General features: G+C 40.5%; 1 protein-coding gene across 2 annotated transcripts; it reads right to left on the bottom strand.

Moving 5' to 3' along the window:
- LOC113531290 (globoside alpha-1,3-N-acetylgalactosaminyltransferase 1) lies at window positions 1–21,899 on the bottom strand. Of its 2 annotated transcripts, XM_026921903.3 has the most exons (4): window positions 21,736–21,899; window positions 20,946–20,981; window positions 16,709–16,852; window positions 1–9,159 (listed from the first exon to the last, which is right to left on the bottom strand). In XM_026921903.3, exons 1-4 carry the CDS (start codon window positions 21,807–21,809, stop codon window positions 8,469–8,471), a joined length of 945 nt encoding a protein of 314 aa, XP_026777704.2. In that variant the 5' UTR covers window positions 21,810–21,899; the 3' UTR covers window positions 1–8,468. The 2 variants fall into 2 exon arrangements, with proteins under 2 accessions (XP_026777704.2, XP_026777705.2); XM_026921904.3 differs by lacking the exon at window positions 16,709–16,852.
- Window positions 21,900–23,261: the final 1,362 nt, after the last annotated feature.

Consider the following 23,261-nt stretch of genomic DNA (forward strand, 5'->3'; position numbering starts at 1 on the left):
AAAAAAAAAAAAAAAAAACTTCTGTTTTTCTTTTTTTTAAATTTTTTTTTATTTTTTAGAAATCACATTTGTTTTTCCAGCCTTGACATTAAATGGGTATGGAACATATTTTACAAAACAAGACCTCATATGTAATTACCTGGAGGGATTGAGGTAACATCACAGATGACATTGTGACCAGAAAAAATATACTTTTCAGAACGGCACAAAGAAGGTAGAAGACATATTTATAAGTGTAAAGAAATATTTGCCTCCAATTGAACATGATGACAAAAAACACAATTGATCTAATAAATAAATGTCTTAAAGGTGCATTAGCTCCACCCCGAAACGTATTGTGGTTCAACTAGAGTTAACATTAGCATGGGCTGTCAAACATGCATGAAAGCCAAGTTACAACTCCATAAAGTAGTTAATCCTTTCTCTAATAAATGCACTTGCGTGACATGCAGTGTTAAAACATTCACGAGATCCAATAAGAAGTGTCACACCAAGCACACTCAGGCAAATTTCTAAGCAGTTACAGAACACAAACCTGTGCAATTGAAAAAAGGAATGGTGTGGCAAAACAAAAAAAATGGATGCTTGTGAAACAACTAGGTGTGAAAGCCTAAGAAATGTGCTACGAAGAGTAAGAAACTCTTGGTTGGCTTTGTAAATGCTTGGTTTAAATTACTATTTGTTTAGATTTTGAAAAATAGATTAAACTAGTTCATTAGACCTAGGGTTCTTGAACTTTTTGCTGCCAGGGTCCCATTTAACTGTAAAATAAAGTAGCCTAAAGTTATATTTTATGAATGTGTGGGAGTGGGCCGGATTAGTCAGAATTCCTGTGGGAGCAGGAGAAATTTGTCAGAATTCCTGCAGGAGTGGGTGGAAATGGTCAGAATTTCTGTGGAAGAGGGTGGGATTGGTCAGAATTCCTGCAAGAGGGAGGTGTGATTGCTCAGAATTCCTGCAGGAGGGAGGTGTGATTGGTCAGAATTCCTGCAGGAGGGAGGTGTGATTGCTCAGAATTCCTGCAGGAGGGAGGTGTGATTGCTCAGAATTCCTGCAGGAGCAGGGGAATTAGTAGGAATTCCTGCAGGAGGGAGGTGTGATTGCTCAGAATTCCTGCAGGAGCAGGGGAATTAGTAGGAATTCCTGCAGGAGGGAGGTGTGATTGGTCAGAATTTCTGTAGGAGAAGGGAATTAGTCAGAATTCCTGTGGGAGCAGGTGTGATTGGTCAGAATTCCTGCAGGAGGGAGGTGTGATTGCTCAGAATTCCTGCAGGAGGAGGGGAATTAGTCAGAATTCCTGCAGGAGGGAGGTGTGATTGCTCAGAATTCCTGCAGGAGCAGGGGTATTAGTCAGAATTCCTGCAGGAGGGAGGTGTGATTGCTCAGAATTCCTGCAGGAGCAGGGGAATTAGTAGGAATTCCTGCAGGTGGGAGGTGTGATTGGTCAAAATTTCTATGGAAGCGGGTGGGATTGGTCAGAATTTCTGTAGAAGGGAGTTAGTCGGAATTCCTATGGGAGCAGGTGTGATTGGTCAGAATTGCTGTAGGAGAAGGGAATTAGTCAGAATTTCTATGGAAGCGGGTGCGATTGGTCAGAATTCCTGTAGGAGAAGAGAATTAGTCAGAATTCCTGTGGGAGCATGTGTGATTGGTCAGAATTCCTGTAGGAGTGGGGGAATTGGTCAGAATTCCTGCAGGAGCAGTGATGATAAAAAAAAAAAAGCAATCCCACACACGCACCTCTAATTCCAGCTTGGGACCGGCACTAAGAGCGCACTGTGGCTGGGGTCGGTTCCCTGGCTGGGAGTTGAACCCCAGCCACAGTGGTGAGAGCGCTGTGGCCCAACCACTAGTCCTCCAGGGATACACAAAATAATTTACTGTAAATTCCAGTTAAAATATGCAAATTAACATGTACACTGTCTCATTTTGAGTGACCAAAAACTCATCTGAAACTCATCTGTATAAAATAGTATTTATAAAGTACAGCACCTTGCCTTGTAGCTGTGCTACATGACAACATGAAAAGACAACTTTGCAACATCTAAAACATCAAAAATGAAGAATTATGAAGATGTCTTGAGAGAACTGTGCAACTGAGAAGGTTACACATCCTGAAGAGGGCGACACAGGACAAGTTACAGCTCTCTCAACCTGCTCACTTATACGCATGGTACTGTTAACAGAGCTGCTGTATGTAATTCACAGGAGAAAAAAAAACACATTTTGACAACATATAAACAAAGACGCAGTTCTGACGTTTTTGAATGATCCTCAAACATAGTTTTATGACTGCATATAAACGTAGGCTAAGAATTTTGCAGTTAACCTGTCAAGTTCTCTTATAATAGCACTAATAGTGACTTTTTTTTCTAATAGTGAAAATTATGGACATTTATGAATTAGAAATCCTTTCAGTTTAGTTTATTTTAGCTATACAGCTAGCATTAGCAGCAAAGATTGGGAACCTTTGTGAGTATGATTTAGAAAGCCTGTGAAGTTAGCTTATTTTATAGCCGTAAAAATTTTACCTGTCACTGTCAGGTTAGCTCATGTTAGCTAGATAGCTAATATGAACATGTAATGTCATGACCCTGTTGTTAGATCCTGTCAGGTTAGCTCAGAGGTATTCAAACCACTGTTTCATAATTTCCCATAATATCATGGACTTCTCTGTATATAGGGGCAACTATATTACTTTCAACTCTTTTAACCTCTACATGTTTTTGTTAATAAAACTTTCTGTGTGATGAGCATAAATATTTAATTCTTAGCACTTTCTTATAGTTAGACCATTTTATTTTATTTATTTATTTTTTGATAGGATGTGTTTAATGAAGCTGAAAGACCGAACTGCATCTTATGGTCCCCCTCGCTAACGGCTCACAAACTGGTTGATTAGCTGCTGTTTTTGTTGATCTGCTGCTTTTATTAGAAAAAATGAAAACTGCTCTTCTGAGATATTTTTGTGTGATGAAGATTCAACACAAAATATGTAAAGGTTTGCATATTTTGCATGAAACGGTCATTTAAACATTTACTTTTTTGTGTGTGTTTCATCTCTTACCTTCACTGCTAATGCTAACTAGCTAAAATGAGCTAACCTGACAGGTATCAGGTTTGCAGGTACGGATGCAAGCGCAGAGCTTTACTCAACGTAGCAATCTAGACAAATACGGAAACCAGAATCAAGGTCAAGGTGTAGCCGAGGGTCAGGAGATCAACAACCTATTCATGTCAACCTATTCATGAAAGACAACAAGCCAATCCAAATCCATTTTAAGACAAATAAGACTACTAGTTTTTTAATTAAGATGAAATCCCTGTGTATAAACGGAGGGCGGGACAGGTCTGTGCAGATGGTAGCTTTAAGGTGCAAATGGCAGATTTGATATTATAATAATAATAATAATAATACATTTTATTTATAAAGCACTTTACATTTTAAAGAAAATCTCAAAGTGCTACAAAAAAACAGCAATTAAAACCAGCTGCCAACTGAGATTAGCACAGAAATTTAAACTATATTAAAACACTTTTTAAAAAGGTATGTTTTTAAACCCCTTTTAAAACCATCAGTCATTTGTGGAGCCCTCAGATGTTCAGGGAGGGCGTTCCACAGGCGAGGAGCAGCGGCGCAAAAGGCTCGATCCCCAATGGTGCGGGTATTAGTCCTAGGGGGGAGGAGACGATGAGTGTTTGTGGAGCGGAGGGGACGTGCTGAAATCTGTGGGGTGAGGAGTTCTTTAAGGTAAGTGGGGGCATTGCCATAGATGCACTGATGTGTGAGGAGGGAGACCTTGTATTCAATCCGGGCGGAAATGGGAAGCCATTGTAATGATTGAAGAATTGGTATTTACGCACTCTCATCAGGATCCTAGCGGCACTATTCTGTATGTGCTGGAGTTTCTGGATGCTCTTGCTAGGGATCCCGATGAGAAGAGAGTTGCAGTAGTCCAGTCTGGAGGAGACAAAGGCGTGGACGAGTTTCTCAGCATCATGTAGGGAGAGTGTAGGACGGAGTCTGGCTATATTCCTGAGGTGATGAAATGATGTTTTGCAAAGATGTTTAATGTGAGCCTCAAAGGTTAAATGAGGGTCAAACCTAACACCAAGATTTGTAACTAATGGTGATAGGGGGATGTCCTGGCCAGAGAATGTAATACAAGTTATGGTAGATGTTCTGATCTGATGAGGGGAACCAATGAGGATGGCTTCTGTTTTTGAGCTGTTCAACTGGAGAAAGTTATGATTCATCCATGCCCTTATCTCCTCCAGACAGGCAGTGAGTGTAGGTAAAGTTGATGACGATGATGATGAGTGAGCATCAGTTTTCATATATAGTTGTGTATCATCAGCGTAACAATGGAAAGAAATTCCCAAGCGACTGATGACTTTGCCAAGGGGGAGCATGTAAAGAATGAATAAAATAGGTCCAAGAACTGATCCCTGTGGAACTCCGCATCTAACAGCATGTGAACGGGACCTTGAGCTTCCCATGGCCACAAATTCAGATCTGTCTGCAAGGTATGACTCGAACCAACGCAAGGCGGTGTTATTAAGTCCAACGGAGTGGTGTAGCCTGTTGAGAAGTATACCGTGATCAACGGTGTCGAACGCTGCAGAAAGATCCAAAAGGACAAGAAGTGATGGTGAACCAGCATCAGCTGTCATCAGCAGATCATTTGTGACTCTCACTAAGGCTGTTTCCGTGCTGTGAGCGGAACGGAAACCAGACTGAAACTTTTCAAAAATGTTATTGTGTTTGAGGTGGTCTTGAAGGTGGCTGGCAACTACTTTCTCCAGAACCTTAGAGAGAAATGGCAGGTTGGATATGGGCCTATAGTTAGCAAAAATTTGAGGATCAATTGAGGGTTTCTTAAGTAATGGTCTGATTATGGCCGTTTTCAAGGCAGACGGTACATGGCCAGTCTGAAGGGATTGGTTTATTATTATGGTGATAAGGGGACTGATGGCAGAAATATTTGCTTTCAACAGAGGTGTAGGAAAAGGGTCGAGGGCACATGTGGAGGATCTCATCCCCCTGATGGTGTCTTCGACCTCATGTTGAGTAACTTCTGGGAAGCAGCAAAGCAGGATCGAAATATCAGACTGCGGGTCAGCAGTTGGGGCAGACAAGGAGGAAGGAACATAAAAAGAGGAGTGAATTTTGTCAATTTTGGTTTTAAAAAAGGTCATAAAATCATTGCATTGTTCTTCTGTAGCTCCTGTGAGTGGAGCAATTTGAGGTTTAAGGAGGTGATTTATGGTGGAGAACAACTGTTTGGAATTGGCAGAACTATTGTGAATAATATTTGAATAGTACTGTGACCGTGCTTCTTTGATGGACTTCAAATAAGCTTTTTGGTGGTCCCGATAGGCCAGCTTGTGAACAGTAAGTCCAGAAGCATTATACCGCCGCTCAATGGCACGTCCAGCTGCTTTCATTTTCCGCAGGTCACTTGTGAACCAGGGAGCTGAGCGAGAAAATGCAATTGTCCTAACTTTGATGGGTGCATGAAGATCCAAAATGCTGCTCAGTATCTTATTATAAGATTCCACAGATTCAGTGACTGATGAGACATTTACAGAATGAAGATGTTGAAGGCTTAAGGTCAAGTTTTCTGTGTTAATGTTTTTCAGATTTCTGAAACGTATTTCACGTTTGGGCTTGATGTGGGAAGACAGAAAAGGCAGCTCGATGGAGATGACCTTATGGTCAGATACACCCAGATCATACACAAATGGTGCATTTAAAAGGGGAGACTCAGTAATGACCAAATCAAGAATGTTCCCCTTAGTGTGTGTAGGAACATCAACATATTGTTTGAGGTTTAAGCAATCCAATAACTGAAGGAATTCTGTAGCAAGATGGCAAGAGGGGTTGTTGATATGAATGTTAAAATCTCCAAGTATTATTATATTGGAAGAGGTTGTGCAGAAGATTAAAAGAAAATTGTATAGCTCTGAGATGAAGCATGCATTTAGTTTGGTTGGCCGGTAGATTAATAGTACTGTCATTGTGAAAGGGGGCTTACAATTAAATGCCAGACATTCAAAGGAAGACAGCTCAGGGAGGGCCAGAGGGGACAGATCTAGGTGACTGCGGTAGATGACAGCCAGGCCACCACCACGGCCAGTGCTACAAGCTTTTTGGAAATAACAGTAGCCAGGAGGACAGGTCTCATTTAAAACAGAAAAAACATCTGGTTGATGCCAGGTTTCTGTGAGGCACATTATGTCCAAACTTTTGTCCCGAATATGATCATGTATAAAGCAGGATTTGTTAGTGAGGGATTGTGTATTAAACAGTTCAATTTTAATTTTAGATGAAGCAGTGAATCTCCTTACTGGCCGAAGTAGGCTGAAATCCACTCCACGTTTTCTGTTTGGCTCCATGTGTGGCGCTGTTGCAGGATCTCCAGTGCTACTAATCAACAGATTATCAGTCCTCTGATGACGTGGAAGAGATGCTACAGGGCGCACAGCTGCCCAAACGGAAGGTATTTCGTTACCAGACCGGGAGTAAGCAAACTTTTGCCGAGAGCTTCTGTGGATGTACCGGGGCCGACGTAGGAGTCCAAGTTCTTTAATGACTGATATACAAGCTGGAATGTTATGGTTGTTATATTCTATCAGTTGAGTGGCCGAGTAGTTCATTATGCCAGTCACACGGGCTCCACGTCTGTTGTTAGCCGCTAGCAGTATACAAAGTAGGGAAGTATAGAAAGAAAGGGAAGAAATCGGCAGCAAGAAATCATCTGTGATGTGGCTGGAGAAATCGAGACCAGAAGAGATAAATCGTAGTGAGCACCAAAAGGAGCTGTAAGCGCTGGGAATGCAGGCAGAGCCAGGAAAAGCTGCAGCCGGTTAGCTGCCCGCAGGGACTTGCTATCAATTAGCCAAGTAGAGTCCGAGTCGGTAAAATCCGTATAACAGACCCAAATGTTATGCAGAAGTAGTTCTAACGTTGTATTGCTATTTTAACAGTTAAAACTAGTTAAAACTCGAGTGGAGAAGCGGCAAACAGACAACGCCAGCGTCCTCTCCCACCCGCATTATTTGAATTTCCATTATTACTGGAAGAGTTTACACATGATGCCGTTAGGAGCGAACGGATATTTAGAGGCCGGTATGATTTATTTATTTTTTTTGGAGGATGAAAGCTTGCTTATAAATCGCTTCCGTTTCTGTTACCATGGCATCTGGTCAGTTTTAAAAAGCTTTGGCCCCTGGTAGCAGAGAAACTCTGGCGATTAACAGTTTTTGTGTCACACCACTTATATTGCGCTGGATGGACGTCAGTGAATCACCTCTGTAATTTCTCTCCATACTTTGGCCTTTTCTGGTGATGTGACTCTGCTGGATACATTATTAAATAATATTTTTTTATTCTCTTAGACAGGAGTCAAAAATATTTCAACTTCTGGACCAGAGAAATTCTTTTTTTTGGCTGATTAGTAGCCATTTTGGCCTTTTTATGGAGTTTTGTTGGCGTCACCAAACACAAATCAGCTGTGGCGTGCCTGTGCTTGTGCCTGGTAATTTACGGTTGATTGCCATTTAGCACCATACACACATGAATACGAAGAAAATTAGTATTTACCAAACTTTTGTAAATCTGGCATAATTTTTTTTCAATTTTATGCAAACATTTGCACACAACTTTACTCAACGATTGATGAGTGAGGCCCGATGTTGTGCAACAGTTACAAAACAATTTAGTTCCTGCTGTCACATCCTCTTCAAGTTAATAAGAAAAAATGCAAGATCTTCTGTGCTGAAGACTGTTACAGCAGTAAAAATTACATTACTCCAATCCTCTTTGATATTCACTGGTTGCAGGTTTCGTTTCGTATTAAATATAAAATAATCCTGCATATATTTAAATTATTTCATGGTTTGGCACCTCGCTATCTCAGTGAACTGCTTCTCCCCTACAACCCTATCTACTTGCTCAGGTCTTCTGGGTCTGGACTCCTCTCTGTCCCTAGATCTCGCCTCTCTACTATGGGTGGCAAGTCATTTATTGTATTACTATTGTAAAGTGTCCTTGAGCTCTGGAGGGGTGCTTTATAAATTAAACATATTATTATTATAAATGAAAAATAAACATCTGCTTATAAAAAGCTTTCTTTGTTAAAATATACTTTTAAAAATCTGTTAATTAGTATACCCTATGAATTAGCTGTTACTATAAAAACGATAAAGTATTAGAACAAGCATATTAATATAATCTTGTGATTTGCATTAATGCAGGAATGACTATCAGTGCTGCTGTCATAGAAAATTAATCAACACCCTTATTAAGAATTTTAGGTTAGTGCATAATCAGTAATTTTCTATGACAGCAGCACTGGTAGGCATTCTGTTGTGTCCATTGTCAAAAAAAAAAATAGGATAGCTTCCACAAAGAGGTGTTGTCACCAAGGGTAAGGAAGGTCTTGAATTGGTGGAGGACCAGTTCATTAAGGGTTGGGTCGAATCTCAGCATAGTTTTTGACCACCTGTGAGAAACGCACCACTTTCATGTAGCTGGGTTTCCATTTTATGTCATCCCACAGGTATTCAGGTGAGAGCAACTTGGTGGGTTTGTTGTACAGGAAGTACTTGTTCAGGTGAGACTCTTCCTGCCATGCCGCTTCGATTTGTTTTGCTCGGTCCGCTTCCAGCTGCATGCGGCACGTCTTCGCCAGCTTGAGCACTTTGTCGAGACGCCCTCCGATCACGGCCCCTCCGTAGTAGTAGTCTCCTTCTTCTATAGGTATGAAGGCCTGAGATTCAGGACGCCTCTCATATGGGAAACCTTTTCGAGATGTTCTGAAATACCAGGCATGCAGCACGCCAACAAGATCGCCCAGAGACTCCGCCCCCCAGTGAGCATAGAATTTGGAGTCGACGTCGAGGCTGAATATGTAGTCTGCCTTGTTCCTGAGCTTCTCTTCAATGAGCTTCTCAATCATCCCCATCCTGTGTAGCGAGATTTCCTGCCAGCGGTTTGAGCTTGCTGTTTTTATCACAGTCAACTGACGCCCCTCCCCCAGTGTTACCACGGGAACTTTGTTCGGGCGATCTGTAAACAGGTAATAATGCACTCGGTAGCCCACCATGAAGTGCTGCTCCGCCGACTCTAGGAAGTCCTTCAGGAAACGCACATACCTGCAGGAAAATTGATCATTTGATTCAGTTTGTTAATGATGGAGCAGATTAATCTCTGAAGTTACTGACTGACAAATTGTTAACGAGTCATGTTGGAAACAGATAAATATATGGAGCAACGGAGAAACAAATGACCACTAATATACGTGAGAAACAAAGGTTTAGTCATCAGTTCTGTTCAACATGGTCTCGCAGTTACAAATTCATAACAATTTGCATTAATCAAATCGTATGGAAAGTTTCAAAGACTATTGTTAGGGTTAGACATGGGGTTAGCATTCATATCTGTTTCTTACTGTGTAACTCACACAACTTCAGTCACTGGGTTTTGCATAGAATAAAAATTTCAAGAATTATTGGATAGTGTGGTATTGATTCGTCCCACGTAGATACACAGATTCTTCATATGAGAATTTGCGATTTCTCAAAGGGGCTAAACCTCATAACCACTTGCCAATCACTGAAACAGTAAAGAACATATCAAACTTAAACATTAGCACCAGTCAGAATTGTAAGTATAAAGTTCTACCTAGCTAGCTGTCTCTACCTTCTTAACCTAGCTACTTAGCTGCTTTTTTGGTGTGAAAATGTTGTCTTTTTTGGCACTGCTAATGTTATCAGCCTGATTTAAGAAAAGTCTTTTGATGCTCATACTTATGAGCAGAGAATGAAAATTAAATGAGGAGACCAACACCCAACATTTCAACAATACTATAAAGAGCAATAAACAGTAATAAATGGAACAAAGTCAATATTTGATGTCCCGATCATTTGCTTTAACAAGAGGAGCAGGTACAGAATGTCTCAGGTTCAGTGTGTGCAGATTTATATGGAAATGAGCTGTAATTGTTACTCAGCATCTAGCAGAAGAAGCCACAGTTCTTCTGGAGACTATGACTGTCACACTTGCTTCTAATTTCTGCAGCGAAACCCAGCAGCCTTCATTATGATTTTTGTCTGAAAAGTGGTCTCTTATGTAATATGCTGCTTTCTTTACTGACATCCAATTTTTCTGTAACATTTATTTTTGTGCTGGAAAACTAATGTTTGGAAATCTAAGGTGTTTTTAATGTTTTTAATGTAGCAGTCATAAAATAAAAATTGTTTATATACGCTGATCAGCCATAATATTAAAACCACCTGCCTAATATTCTGTAGGTCCCCCTTGTGCTGCCATTAGGGAATACTGTTGCCATGAAGTGGTGCACTTGATCTACAACAATTCCATTGGCATCAGAGCATTATTTTGATGAATGGTGAAAACTTCAGTCACATGCAATGACGGTCAAGAAAACAGAGGAGAAACGTTATGCTGAAGTGTGCAATTTATGCAAGTAGCTAAAAAGTGGAACTGAAAATAAAATCAGCACATTCAGCACAGATAGTGCTCACATGATTATAGTAGCAGCCAGACAAGTGGCGTTTGAGCATTTGCCTTGCACACAGGCTCCATCACAGTGTCTCTGCACAGCAGTTCATTTGAAACTGCATTAGCCAAATGCAGAAACATTATAGGGCATTTCAAACATAGTGCAGCAAACGCAGCAGAGCTCAAACAACAAACTGCAAAAGGACAAAAGACAGAGTCCCGACACAGGCCATGCCAACCAGATGGAACTCAACTCTGAAGATGATGAAAAATGTGCAGAGAAAACAACAACCAATGATGTGGCGTTTGTCGCCGATATTAACAACACAAGTCGTCAGGCTTTTTGTTGAACAATGCACGTCCCTTTTATTAAACACATGTGAGGGGCATCTCCAAAACAAAACCGGAAGTTTTTCCCGCCTTGCACATGCACGGTAGCCAATTAAGTCAACTTAAACAATTCCATTTCACATGACATCTCCCCCCTTTTCAAGTATAAGTATACATAACAATAATATTAACCCTCTTTGTTTTGTCTTCTATTAATGATTGTTATCTAAACAAAACAAATCTCTGCTACACAACAAACAAAAGGGTTCTTTAGTGTTTCTTTTTCGTAAAACGTTGTATTATTATTATTATTATTTTGTTTGTTTGTTTTACAACAACAACTAACTAACTAAGGGTGTGGGTGGACTACCACGATCCCTTGAGATGGGACAGGGATTATTCTGCCCTTAATGTCCGTCATCGCAGTTAACTAGCATACTTGGGGTTTGGTTTTACAGTTCTTCCAAACCTGGTGATGACTTGACCCAAGGGTTTAGGTGAACAGTGGGGTTCAGAAGGAACGTCACTCTTGCTCTGCTCCAAGTCCTGCTCAGATGGCCCACAGTGTCCCTGTTGATCCTTCGGTTGGGAAGAGTCTATCTTTGATGGTGAGGAGGGCTCTCGGCCCACCAGTTGGATGTGGCGCCGGTTCCTCCTGGGCGTGTCGCCTCGCTCAGTCTCCAAAATGAAGTAGCGCGGCATAAATTCCTGGCGCTGCACAGTTGCGGTGGTTGTCCACGCCTTTTCCCCATCGATCTTCAGCCTGACTTTGTCACCGATAGTAAGTGGTGGGAGAGGTCTGGTGGAGTATTTGCGGTTGTAGTACTTTTCATAGCACTGCAAGGCTCTCTTTCAGGACTGGGAGTGTTGTGCGGATTTCTCGACCCATCAGCAGCCTGGCCGGACTCTCCCTTGTTGGTTCTGTAGGGGTTGAACGGTAACTTAGAAGTGCCTGGTGGGGGTCGTCCTGTTTCAAAATCCATTTTGCAGTCCTCACAGCTCGTTCGGCCATGCTGTTGGATTGTGGGAAATGAGGACTTGAAGTGACATGTTGGAAATCGTACTCTGCTGCAAAATATTTGAACTGTTCAGCTGTGAATTGGGGTCCATTATCAGTCATTAACTCCTCTGGTATTCCAAAGCGTGTGAAGACACTTTTCAGCTTCTGTATGACTGTTTCTGAGTTTGTCTTTGGCAGTTCCAAGATTTCAAGCCATCTTGAAAAGTAATCAGTCACAATCAGGTAGTGACGACCTTTGTGTTAGCACAGGTCAGCAGCAAGCTTCTGCCAAGGTAAGTCAGGTAATGGTGTAGTGAGCAGGGGTTCTCTGTTTTGGCTTGGCCTGTGGATATTGCAGTGTTTGCATGATGACACAAGATTTTTCACGTCACTTGCAATGCCAGGCCACCACACAGCACCTCTATAACGCTCTCTGCACTTAGTAAGGCCTTGGTGGCCCTGATGAATCTTCAGGAGCATGTCTCCCTTCATACTTTCAGGGATCACAATCTGCTTGCCTCGTAGCACCAGTCCATTGGCTTCACTGAGTGAGCCACGCTCTTTGAAGTACGCATTCGCTTTCACTGGTACGCTCTTCAAATGTTCTGGCCAGCCATTGCGGATATACCTGAGGACACACTGCAGTTCACCATCCGTTCCTGTCTTGTCTTTGATCTGTTCCATGATCGGCTTTCTCACCCTCAGTTCATCCTCCACTGAATCTACGTATGCTTTAATCTCTGCTTCTAGGTCACCCGGTGGAATGTCCGCCATGGGGTGCCTAGACAGAGCATCCGCGACTACTAGATGTTTCCCTGGAACATATTCAGCAACTGGGTTGAACCTCATTAACCTAATGAGCAAGCGCTGACAACGTATGGGTGTGGTGTCGAGGTCTTTCGAGTTGATGAGGGTTACTAATGGCTTGTGGTCTGTAAGCAGCTTGTATTTTTCTAGGCCGCATAGGTACTGGTAGAAATGCTCAGAGGCCCACACTCCTGCGAGGCATTCTTTTTCGATCTGGGCGTACCTCTTTTCAGCGTCGGTCAGCGTGCGTGAGCAGAATGCCACAGGCTTCAACCGTCCATCATGGTTCTGCATAAGCACTCCTCCGAGCCCATAACTGCTGGCGTCTGCGCTAACGACTGTTGGCTTTGCAGGGTCGAAAAACTGTAAGACAGGGGCTGACGAAATTAAGTGCTTTACTTCTGTGAATGCTTGCATTTGTGACCCTCTCTGGGCTTGGGGCGATGCCGTGCTTGGTCACCACCTGTCCTAGGAAGTTCAGTTCTGGCTGGCTAAGCCGACATTTATCCTTATTGAGCCTCAGTCCAGAGGCTCGTATGGTCTCCATGACCCTCTTAAGTCTCTCATCATGTATTTCCTGTGTTTCTCCGAAAACTAAGATGTCATCCATGTATACAACTGTCCCATCATGCCCATGCAGCAGCTCTGACATTTTCCGTTGAAAAATTTCAGGCGCTGATGTGATGCCGAAAGGAAGCCGTTTAAAACAATATCTACCTAGCGGTGTGATAAAGGTGGTCAGGCGTGCGCTATATTCCTCTAGGGGTATTTGCCAAAATCCACTTTCTGCGTCTAAACTGGAGAACACTGTGCTCTTGGCTAGCTTGGGGAGTATATCGTCCAAAGTGGGCAAGATGAACTTCTCACGTTTCACATTCTCATTAAGTCTTTTCAAGCCCACACAGATTCTTATTTTTCCATTTTTTTTTATTACCGGAACCATGGGTGCACACCATTCGGTTGGGTCTGTTACTTTTTCTATTATGCCCATTGACTCCATCCTTTTTAGCTCCTCGTCTACTTTAGGGAGTAAGGGAATAGGAACCCGTCGTGGTGCAGCTACGCTGTATGGTTGTGCGCCATCTTTTAAGGTGATTTTCACTGGATCTCCTTTTAGCGTGCCCACACCACTAAACATACTGACTTCGTCAATGCGCTTAATTAAGCCTAGTTTGGTTGCCACTGTTCGACTTAGGAGGTTTTCTCCACTAGTTTTGACTACTACGACACGAAAGCAGCAATTTCGTAGCTGGCCATTGACATGGGCTTTAATTTTGGCTAAAAATTGCCCCCTCGTGGCCACAACGCCGCCTGGACTTTGAAGAGTGTTTTTCACTGCACTGAGTTTAGGCTTGTTCTGTAGTGTTTCATAGGTAGTCTCAGACATCACTGAGGTATCAGCACCGGAGTCGATTTTAAATGAGACTGGTGTACGTGCTAAGGTTAGAGTGGTGCGCCATGGTGGTTCATCCTCTGCTAACAATGCAACCCTGCTTTGTTTCTGCTCAACTGATCCTAAGAACATGCATTCGTCCTCATCAGCTTCAGTTATCTCCTGTACTGCTGCTTTTGAGTGACACACTGCTGCAAAGTGTCCAACTTTATTACATTTCATGCATTTTTTTCCTTTTGCAGGACACTGTTCACTGTCATGATTTCGTCCACATCTTGTGCATGTTCCTTTTCTCGTCTTTTTGTGCATTTTTGCTAAGTTGCCAGTCCTCTTGTATTCTTTCTTTTTAACTGATTTTACGTTATCCACATGCTCCGCACTCTTTACTCCCTCTGTGTTCTGAGATTTTATTAATTCACAATGTCTGGCCATTTCGATGGCAGTGCGCAATGTTAGGTCACTTTTCATTTGCAGTTTTTGTGACACTTGCTTATCACGAATTCCAATTACTATGCGATCGCGCATCTGCTCTTCTTTTTGTGCACCAAAATCACAGTTTTCAGCTAACTCGTACAGCTGCCTGACGAATGCTTCCACACTTTCGCCGGGAAGTTGAACTCTCGAATGGAACTTAGCACGTTCATAGATAACGTTGCGTTTCGGGATGAAATGTTCATCAAATTTGGCCATTACCACAGAATATTTGTCGCTATCTCCCTCGTTATGGAACGTAAACGACTTGAATATGTGCTCAGCCTCCGCTCCCATCGAATAAATCAGGGCATTTACCTGCACTACTTCATCCTCCTCCGTAAGCAGTGATGCGACTCGATATCTGGCAAACCTCTGTTTCCAGTCCGGCCACGCTTCGGGCTTGGAAAAGTCAAACTGCTCGGGCGGGGTGAACTTTGCCATGGCGATGCACACTTCAGTTCTCGCAACAACTCATGTTCGAAATTTCGTCTTCTACTCGGTTTTTTGCTTCTGACACCATGTGGCGTTTGTCGCCGATATTAACAACACAAGTCGTCAGGCTTTTTGTTGAACAATGCACGTCCCTTTTATTAAACACATGTGAGGGGCATCTCCAAAACAAAACCGGAAGTTTTTCCCGCCTTGCACATGCGCGGTAGCCAATTAAGTCAACTAAAACAATTCCATTTCACATGACAAATGACAGCTACATTGGCCCTACAGGCAACCAACATCTTCATGCCAACTGCGGCTGAGCTGGTGAAATAGCCTAAGCTGGAGACAGTTTTGGTTAGTGGTTGGCAGAGTTTGTGATGTGTATTGAGTTGCAGCAATACATGAACTCAGTTCAATTCAATTGTATTTGTATAGTGCTTTTAACAGTGGACATTGTCACAAAGCAGCTTTACAGAAATATATAAATCCAGGATATAAATTTTAAATATATGAATTTTTCCCTAATGAGCAAGCCAGAGGCGACAGTGGCAAGGAAAAACTCCATGAGACAATATAAGGAATGATATGAGGTATCTGCCTTAATACTTGCACTTCATCAACATGTCCAGTAGGGCACAGATAATGAAAAATTAAATCAAAGTCTGGATGCTTTGTTAACACTCAGTTGTGTTGTCCAGGTCTGAAGGCAGGGTTATAATTTAGTGTGAAGGACTATTTTCAGTTGTGTTCATCTTGCTGATGTTCAGTACCACTGAGCCCTTGCGTGAGTGAATGTAACAAGCTCCTAACTGAATTCTCAGTTATTGCAGGTACATGACTGAACTTCTTGGGGGAGAAAAGTTTGTTTCATGCTCAGTGGTGCTGCTAGCTTTGTGCCTTCTATCACGAGTGATGAAGACTAGTGAGCATGACCCAGACTATGTGGTAAGATTCAAGCAAAACTTTGCAAGAGACATGGAGAAACGCAAGTAAAAAACAAACATGACATGGCTGAGGATTGTGATAGCACTTCATCCTAGGACCTCAAATGTCTGCACAGAGCTGAGAGTGCTGAGGTATGGATTGCAATCAATGTCTTGTTTAGGGAAGGGAGGCCTGCACAACCAAAGAAACCAGCAAAGTCTGAACCGCCTAAGAAAAAAGCAGCTCTCATGGTTGCTCATGGTCAGATGACAGGGAAGCTCTCTTCTTCTGCACAATATGCCCAGACAGTGAAAACAACCTCTCCCTGTCATCTGACCATGTGAAAAAGCTTGTGTGGTTAAGGAACTGGCTCAGTGCAAAGAAAATATACAAGATATTATATAATATTTAATATAATAGTACGTCTACAAGAGTAGGCCTACTATTTATGTAATTTTCTTTCTTATACTCCCTTTCCACAGTTTCCCTTTCCATATATGTATACACACACACACACACACACACACACACACACCCCCTAGCTGCCACAAGTCTTGTTAAAGTCTTGTTGAAGATAAGCTCTTGTAATGGAGAGAGGTTTTGCTCTTTCACCTGCAAACTTTCACCTGCAACCTGGTAACTGACATGTACATCGATGTGCGCAATTAAGTTTTTATTCTCATTTTGAGAAACATTGTGGTATGATAAGAATGTCTGAAAAGAAGATGTCTCTAAATTAAGTACAGCTACTTTACCTTCAGTCTACTCACACAGCGTTACCCACAGTATTTTGCATGTGGTAAGTGTAATAACGTACTTTCCCAGAGCAAAGACAGTGGTTGCCACGGTGATGTTCTGTTGTTTGTAGATCTTGTCAATCATCTTCAGATCAAATATTCCGTCCCACACAATCGGAGCTAACCATGGGGTCGTTGTGGCAACATCTGGCCGTCTGACATCCCTTGCAAACGCACACACACACATTATAGCATTCACATACATGTATGTATATGAAGGAAGGCAAAGTTCAGTAATGTCAGTACACATTCATCTCCTTAATAGGACCACATTTTTTTCCTTGTATGGACATTTAGCTTTTGCCAGTGAACCTGAAGGGCTGGCTTGGCATGCCCGTGTCCACCCCTGATATATGATTGGCCACCCTAGAACTATTATAGGCTATTAACAATGGCCTATCCAAGCATGTCAGACGATATCATAGCTTTGATAATGGTGGGTTGTGATTCCCAGCACTGTAATCAAATTTAATACCTCTCAATCCTGATATTTGTTCTTTGGGGAGGTGGAGAATTTATACCATAGTCTTACATCACATTTTGCAATAAAAATATAATTTTATAAAGGAATTATAATTATGTGTGTGTGTATATATATATATATATATATATATATATATATATATATATATATATATATATATATATATATAGTTTAAAGAGGAATTATAATTCCTCTATTTCTACTGCCTTTAATATACATGCCCCCCTTAAATACAGACTTGTTCCTTCTTCACATACGTCTCCCTGGTTTACCCCTGCACTTTGCAAACTGAAAACTACTGGTCGTCGCCTTGAACGCCTTTACAGGAAAACTGGTTTGAATGTGCATCTTATTGCTTACAAGGACCATATTCAACGATATAAATCTGCTTTAAATACTGCACGCTCCAGTTACTATTCTGCCCTCATTACCAATGCATCCTCCCGTCCTAAAACACTGTTTTCTTTAGTCAATAAACTCACTAACCTTCCTGCACCTGTCATGAGTAACTCAGTAGACCTCTGTGAGTCATTCTTACACTTCTTGCAAAATAAAATGAATCGCATATATATAATCTCTTTCCAACAATGAACTCCCCTATCCACTCACATGACTTCCCCTTTGATTTTGCACCTGATACTTTTACTGATTTTGACCCTCCAACCCCTGCTTATATCTCTGAGCTACTCAAAAAATCTAATCCATTTTTCTGTCATCTTGATCCTGCTCCTACTGCTCTACTCAAAAACTCTGCACCTGTTATTTTGTGGTTCATTTCACTTCTCATTTCTCACCCACTCAGCACTGGTGTTGTTCCTCTCGAATTAAAAACTGCAGCTGTCACACCAGTGTTAAAGAAACTCGGCCTTGATCCCTCTGATATGGCCAATTACAGACCAATTTCAAATCTTCCGCTTCTCTCAAAGCTACTTGAAAAAGTTGTTGCTGCTCAACTTCAGTCATATTTGTCATCTCATAACCTCTATGAATGTTTCCAGTCCGGTTTTCGCACTCTTCACAGCACTGAGACAGCTCTTCTTAAGGTTGTCAATGACCTTCTTATGGCCACTGACTCTGGCTCCATTAGCATTTTAATTCTGTTAGATCTTTCCTCTGCTTTTGACACTATCTCTCACAGTATTCTAATCTCCCGACTTTCTGCTCTTGGTATTTCTGGAACTGCCCTATCTTGGTTCACTTCTTACCTGCCTGACCGTGAGCATTACATCTCTGTTCGCCAGGCTAAGTCCTCTACTGCTCCTGTCCCTCACGGTGTTCCTCAGGGTTCTGTTCTTGGGCCTTTACTCTTCATCATCTATATGCTCCCTTTAGGTAACATTATATCAGTTCTCAACAGCTCTATATCAGTTCTCAACACAACTCTCCTTTTCCCACCAACTCCATAACAGCTTGTATTAATGATATAAATGCTTGGATGACCAGTAACTTTCTCAAACTCAACACTGATAAAACAGATCTACTACTTGTCGGTTCACCAAAAAATGTTGCTCCTTTCTATGCTGATAATGACAACATTGCTGGGATTTTGGTTCGATCTTCCACCACCATTAAAAACCTGTGTATAATCTTTGACTCTTCTCTCTCCTTCCTGCCTCACATTTCTTCACTCACTAAATCTGCCTTCTTTCACATCTGTAATATTGCTCGTTTACTTCCCTTTTTAAATATCAATGACGCTGACACACTGGTTCATGCCTTCATCACTTCTCTACTCGACTACTGTAATTCTCTTTTCTATGGTCTACCAAACACAACATTAAATAAGCTCCAGTATATCCAGAACTCTGCAGCTAGGGTTCTCACTTTTTCTAAGAAATCCTCTCATATTACTCCCATCCTACACAGACTTAGTTGGCTACCTGTTCGTTTTCGTATTCAATACATGATTCTCCTCATCACCTTCAAAGCACTTCATGGTCTCGCCCCCCATACATTTCTGATCTCATTCATACTTACTCCCCAGTTCGCACATTACGCTCTTCAGATACTGGTCTACTGTTAATTCCACGCCACAGGTTAGCATCGTTTGGTGGATGAGTCTTCCCATAAACATACGTGATCTTTCTTCATTATAGGATTTCAAAACCCACCTTAAAACACATCTTTTTCTTTCTTGTTTTTCTGATCTCTGACTGTATGATCTGATTCATGCCATGGATTTCTTGTTTATTTACTTTTGTTCTTTGCTGTCATGTTTATCTATTTTCATATTGTAAAGTGACCTTGAGTCTGCAGAAAGGCGCTATATAAAATAAACTTATTATTATTATTATTATTGTTATTATTATTAAAAATAGTTCATCTTGTGTATCCTTGATGTAGAAGCATCTTGTCTTCCTAGGAGTGCATTTAAAGATCCAATAAAACTGGCAGGCTTAAAATGATTTCTGGTTGACAGGCTAAAGGATGCAGGATTGAGGGGACAAGGAGCATCAGTTTGAGTACTGGGAGGCACCCCTGGTCTTCAGCACTTTGGGGCTGATGCTGTCAGGCCCTGTAGATTTGCTTCTGTTGTATATTTGGGATTGTATATACACCTTGGTTCAGTGGTTGGTGTCTCACTGTGACAACAATCTGTAAATTTCTCATGCCTTTGAACAACCACTTCTAGATGGCTGTGGACCTCCTCCCAGGTTTTTCACTTTTCTTTGTATTGCTGTTTAGCCAAACAGTGGTGACCCAGCCTAGCACCTTATCCATGAGCAATTGTGTAAACAAAATGATTTTATTGGACAAAAGATTTCATAATGAGAAGTACAATGACATTTGGCACTTAGATGAATCTCCATCATACTTAATGGGTTGAGAGATTTTGTTTTGACTACTTGTTAAGTAGAAACGAAAGCTGCAAAGCCAGAAGACATTAACTGTTGTAACTTGTAGGTACATCTAGTACAGAATGAATGGCTGTAGTTTGTTAGCTTTGCGACCATGAGAACTGACAGCATGCTTTAACTTGCTCTAACCTCATACATAACCTCTTACATTGCAAATACGACAACCTCATTTCTGCGATCAGGGGTTGCGGGAAGGGGGAGTGTTGTGGGTGGTCAGAGGGGGGTGGGGTGGGGATACAGCTGTGGATGTAGCAACAATATCATATTCGTAATATAATTTGGCCACACATTCATTCATTATCTCAAACATTCATTAAGACAATCTGAAATAGGCATTCAGGTACAAATGATCCATTTCTAATTGTATGTAAGTGTGGTATATGAGCAGTAATATAAAACAAGAATATGAGTGAACAGAATGCAGTCTGGTTACTATTAGAAATGTTTTATTGGTTGGGAAATGTAAAAGACTGACTGACACATGCTTTGTTTGGTGATAACGTTATCACATTACTTACTGAACAGCAGTCACCCCTCGCTCTGCCACAGAATGACCCATTGCTTTATAATCACAATTCACATAGGCAGTGGACTAAACCACTGTGAGGTATACTGTGGGGTGGCAGGGCACAATCTTTTGTGTCTATAATTAGTGCTACTGCTTTATACAATATATTATTTTTGTATAATTATTTTAGATAAATAGATGGAGACAGTGATGTGTTTTCAGGAAGGGGCAAACACGATCCGGTGCACCAGTAATTCTGCCTATAGTTGACTATCTCTCCTTCCCTAGTTTGGTACCTTGTAATCTGTGCTTCCTTGTATTATCTTTTCAATGAGTTTCCTATAACACCCTCCTACTCGTGTAGTCTGTTTGTGTGTGTGTGTGTTTGTGTGTTTTGTACTGCTTACCTGTTTCTGGAGGGCGTGTAGCTAATGTAAAGTAACCTGTACAAGAAAAACCACACAAATATACTCAGCAACTCAGCAAGTTAATGAATAACTGTCAGTGAAATACTTTGTACAGTTTATAACTGCCCACACACAGGTAGACAGGTGTAAACCATTAACTCAAGCCAGAAACAAGGAATGTGGAAAATAAATTTATTTTGATTTCACTCATTATTTATAATCCCTCTAGCAAAGAATGAGTTTCCATTTTTGTTCCACTCAAGGTTACTTCCTAACACTTTTTTATTCATCATCTAAACATGCTGTTTTCTGTAAACATGCTTTTGTGACAGTGTTTCGTGTTAAAAGCCTCGAAGTTCAAATGAAACCACAGTTTCTGTTCCTGAGATGGCTCAGGCTGTGGTAAATCACACTGTGTCTATTTGCAGAGACACTGCTCAGTAATTTGTATTTTTTTTGTATCAATTTTTTTTGTATACTCGTCCTTAGGGACTTTATACAAGTTTTACACAGCCACAGCTGCAGATTTTTGGAGATTAAGTGTTTGGCAATATTAAGCAGAATGAAAAACAGTGTAGCTCTTCTACTTTTCACTTTTTGTAAAGCTGAAATGTAAAGAGAGTCATCTTTAAAATTATTTATCATCTTAAAAATTATTTATCAAACCAAATCACACCACACAGTCTAGCTCTCTCTCCGTCAATAAAAAAAAGCCTGGATCTGATTCTTCAACCTGCTTCTACTACTACTACTGCTACTACTACTAATGATAATAATAATAAGGACATACCCAAAGAGTGAAATGATGATAATTGTAAAAAACAGACATAAGTTCTGTCCTAACTGCTTTATGATGTTCCTCATGTTAGTCCTTTACTTTTCTCTCCACTCCAGCTATGACAGAGCGATAGTTTGGTTCAGTCCGTGTTCATGTGCCTGTGTGTGTGTGTGTGTGTGAGAGAGAGAGAGAGAGAGAGAGAGGGGTGTAGCCTCATTATGCTTGTTAGAGCTCACCTTGAACGTTGACACACCGATCTGCCCTAAAGTCCCACTTTTATCTATTATTGTACTATTCATGCAAATGTAATGAATCATATAGCTCATTTTTTAAAATTTAAATAACATTTTTATTTCAAAATGAATAGATTATCAAGGGATAAGGTGCACTGCAGCAATAGTAAATTAAATAAGCTCCAGTCATTTCCATTCATTGAGTTGCAGAACAGTGACTGCAAAAAGTCTTATGCACCCATTTATATATATTTTTTTTCCTTAAATATTTATGTCTTGTGTATTAGTGTGTCAGGGACAAAGAGCAAAATTTTGATTCTTTTCTAAAAGAGAATTATTAACATGTACTCAAAGAAAGGCTATTAATGAATAGCGGACTTTTTAAAAATGCAATTAAATTTAATAAAACCTCATAGACGCTGTTGGTTTTATCTGTAGACACAGAAGCAAGTGAAAGAAAATCTGCAAAACTCTTTTTGGTTTTCCCTTTATTGCTATTAATTGTAATATTCATTTCTGGGTATATAGAAACATTTCATTTCATTACTTACAAAGCATTTTTGCTCCACAAATTTTATTAACATGTGCCTAAGACATTTCTTTATATATATATATATATATCTGTCTATATATATATAGACATTTCTTTATATATATATATATATATATATATATATATCTGTCTATATATATATAGACATTTCTTTATATATAGACATTTCTTTATATATATATATATATATATATATATATATATATATATATATATATATAAAGAAATTGTACATCACATTTCAGTTTCATATTGATTCAGGCTGATATAACACAGCATCTATACTTTCTGTTTTCTATGTCACTAGATTTTTGACAGTGTTTTTGGTTTCACACAACAAGCACACACATTTTCATACAAGTGCTTGTATCTATAATCATATATATAAAAATGTCATGCATGCAGAAGGACACTGATGAAGATACAGGTTGATGCTGCTGTGGTTGCACACAGATGGCCTTTTTTTTCCATTCTTCATGGTTTCCTGCATAAAAGGAACATAAAACCTGTTCTTTCACATTCATTGCTTGTATTCACACATATATTGTTACAGCTGTAAACAATGTAAATATGTGTGGACTCTTTATTAAAAATAAAGATTTATTGTTTATAAGACAAACAGCTTAAATAAAAAAGAAATACATGCATTAGTTAGTCTGATCAAAAGTAGAACAGCAGGACTCTCAATGTGGGACAGTGGTTTTCAGTGTACAGGAAATTGTCTAACCAATGTTTGCAGAAACCATTACATA

Source organism: Pangasianodon hypophthalmus, chromosome 27 (assembly GCF_027358585.1).
Source record: "Pangasianodon hypophthalmus isolate fPanHyp1 chromosome 27, fPanHyp1.pri, whole genome shotgun sequence".
Taxonomy (NCBI): Eukaryota; Metazoa; Chordata; class Actinopteri; order Siluriformes; family Pangasiidae; genus Pangasianodon; species Pangasianodon hypophthalmus.

Bases quoted from the DNA above. Each gene is read 5' to 3' on its own strand.
- LOC113531290 (XM_026921903.3), bottom strand. From the start codon at position 21,809: ATGAGGAACATCATAAAGCAGTTAGGACAGAACTTATGTCTGTTTTTT. The intron at 20,982-21,735 runs GTATGTCCTTAT...TTTCTTGTACAG, and splicing joins ATCATCATTTCACTCTTTGG to GTTACTTTACATTAGCTACA. The intron at 9,160-16,708 runs GTACGTTATTAC...ATTTTCCTGCAG, and splicing joins ACTGTCTTTGCTCTGGGAAA to GTATGTGCGTTTCCTGAAGG.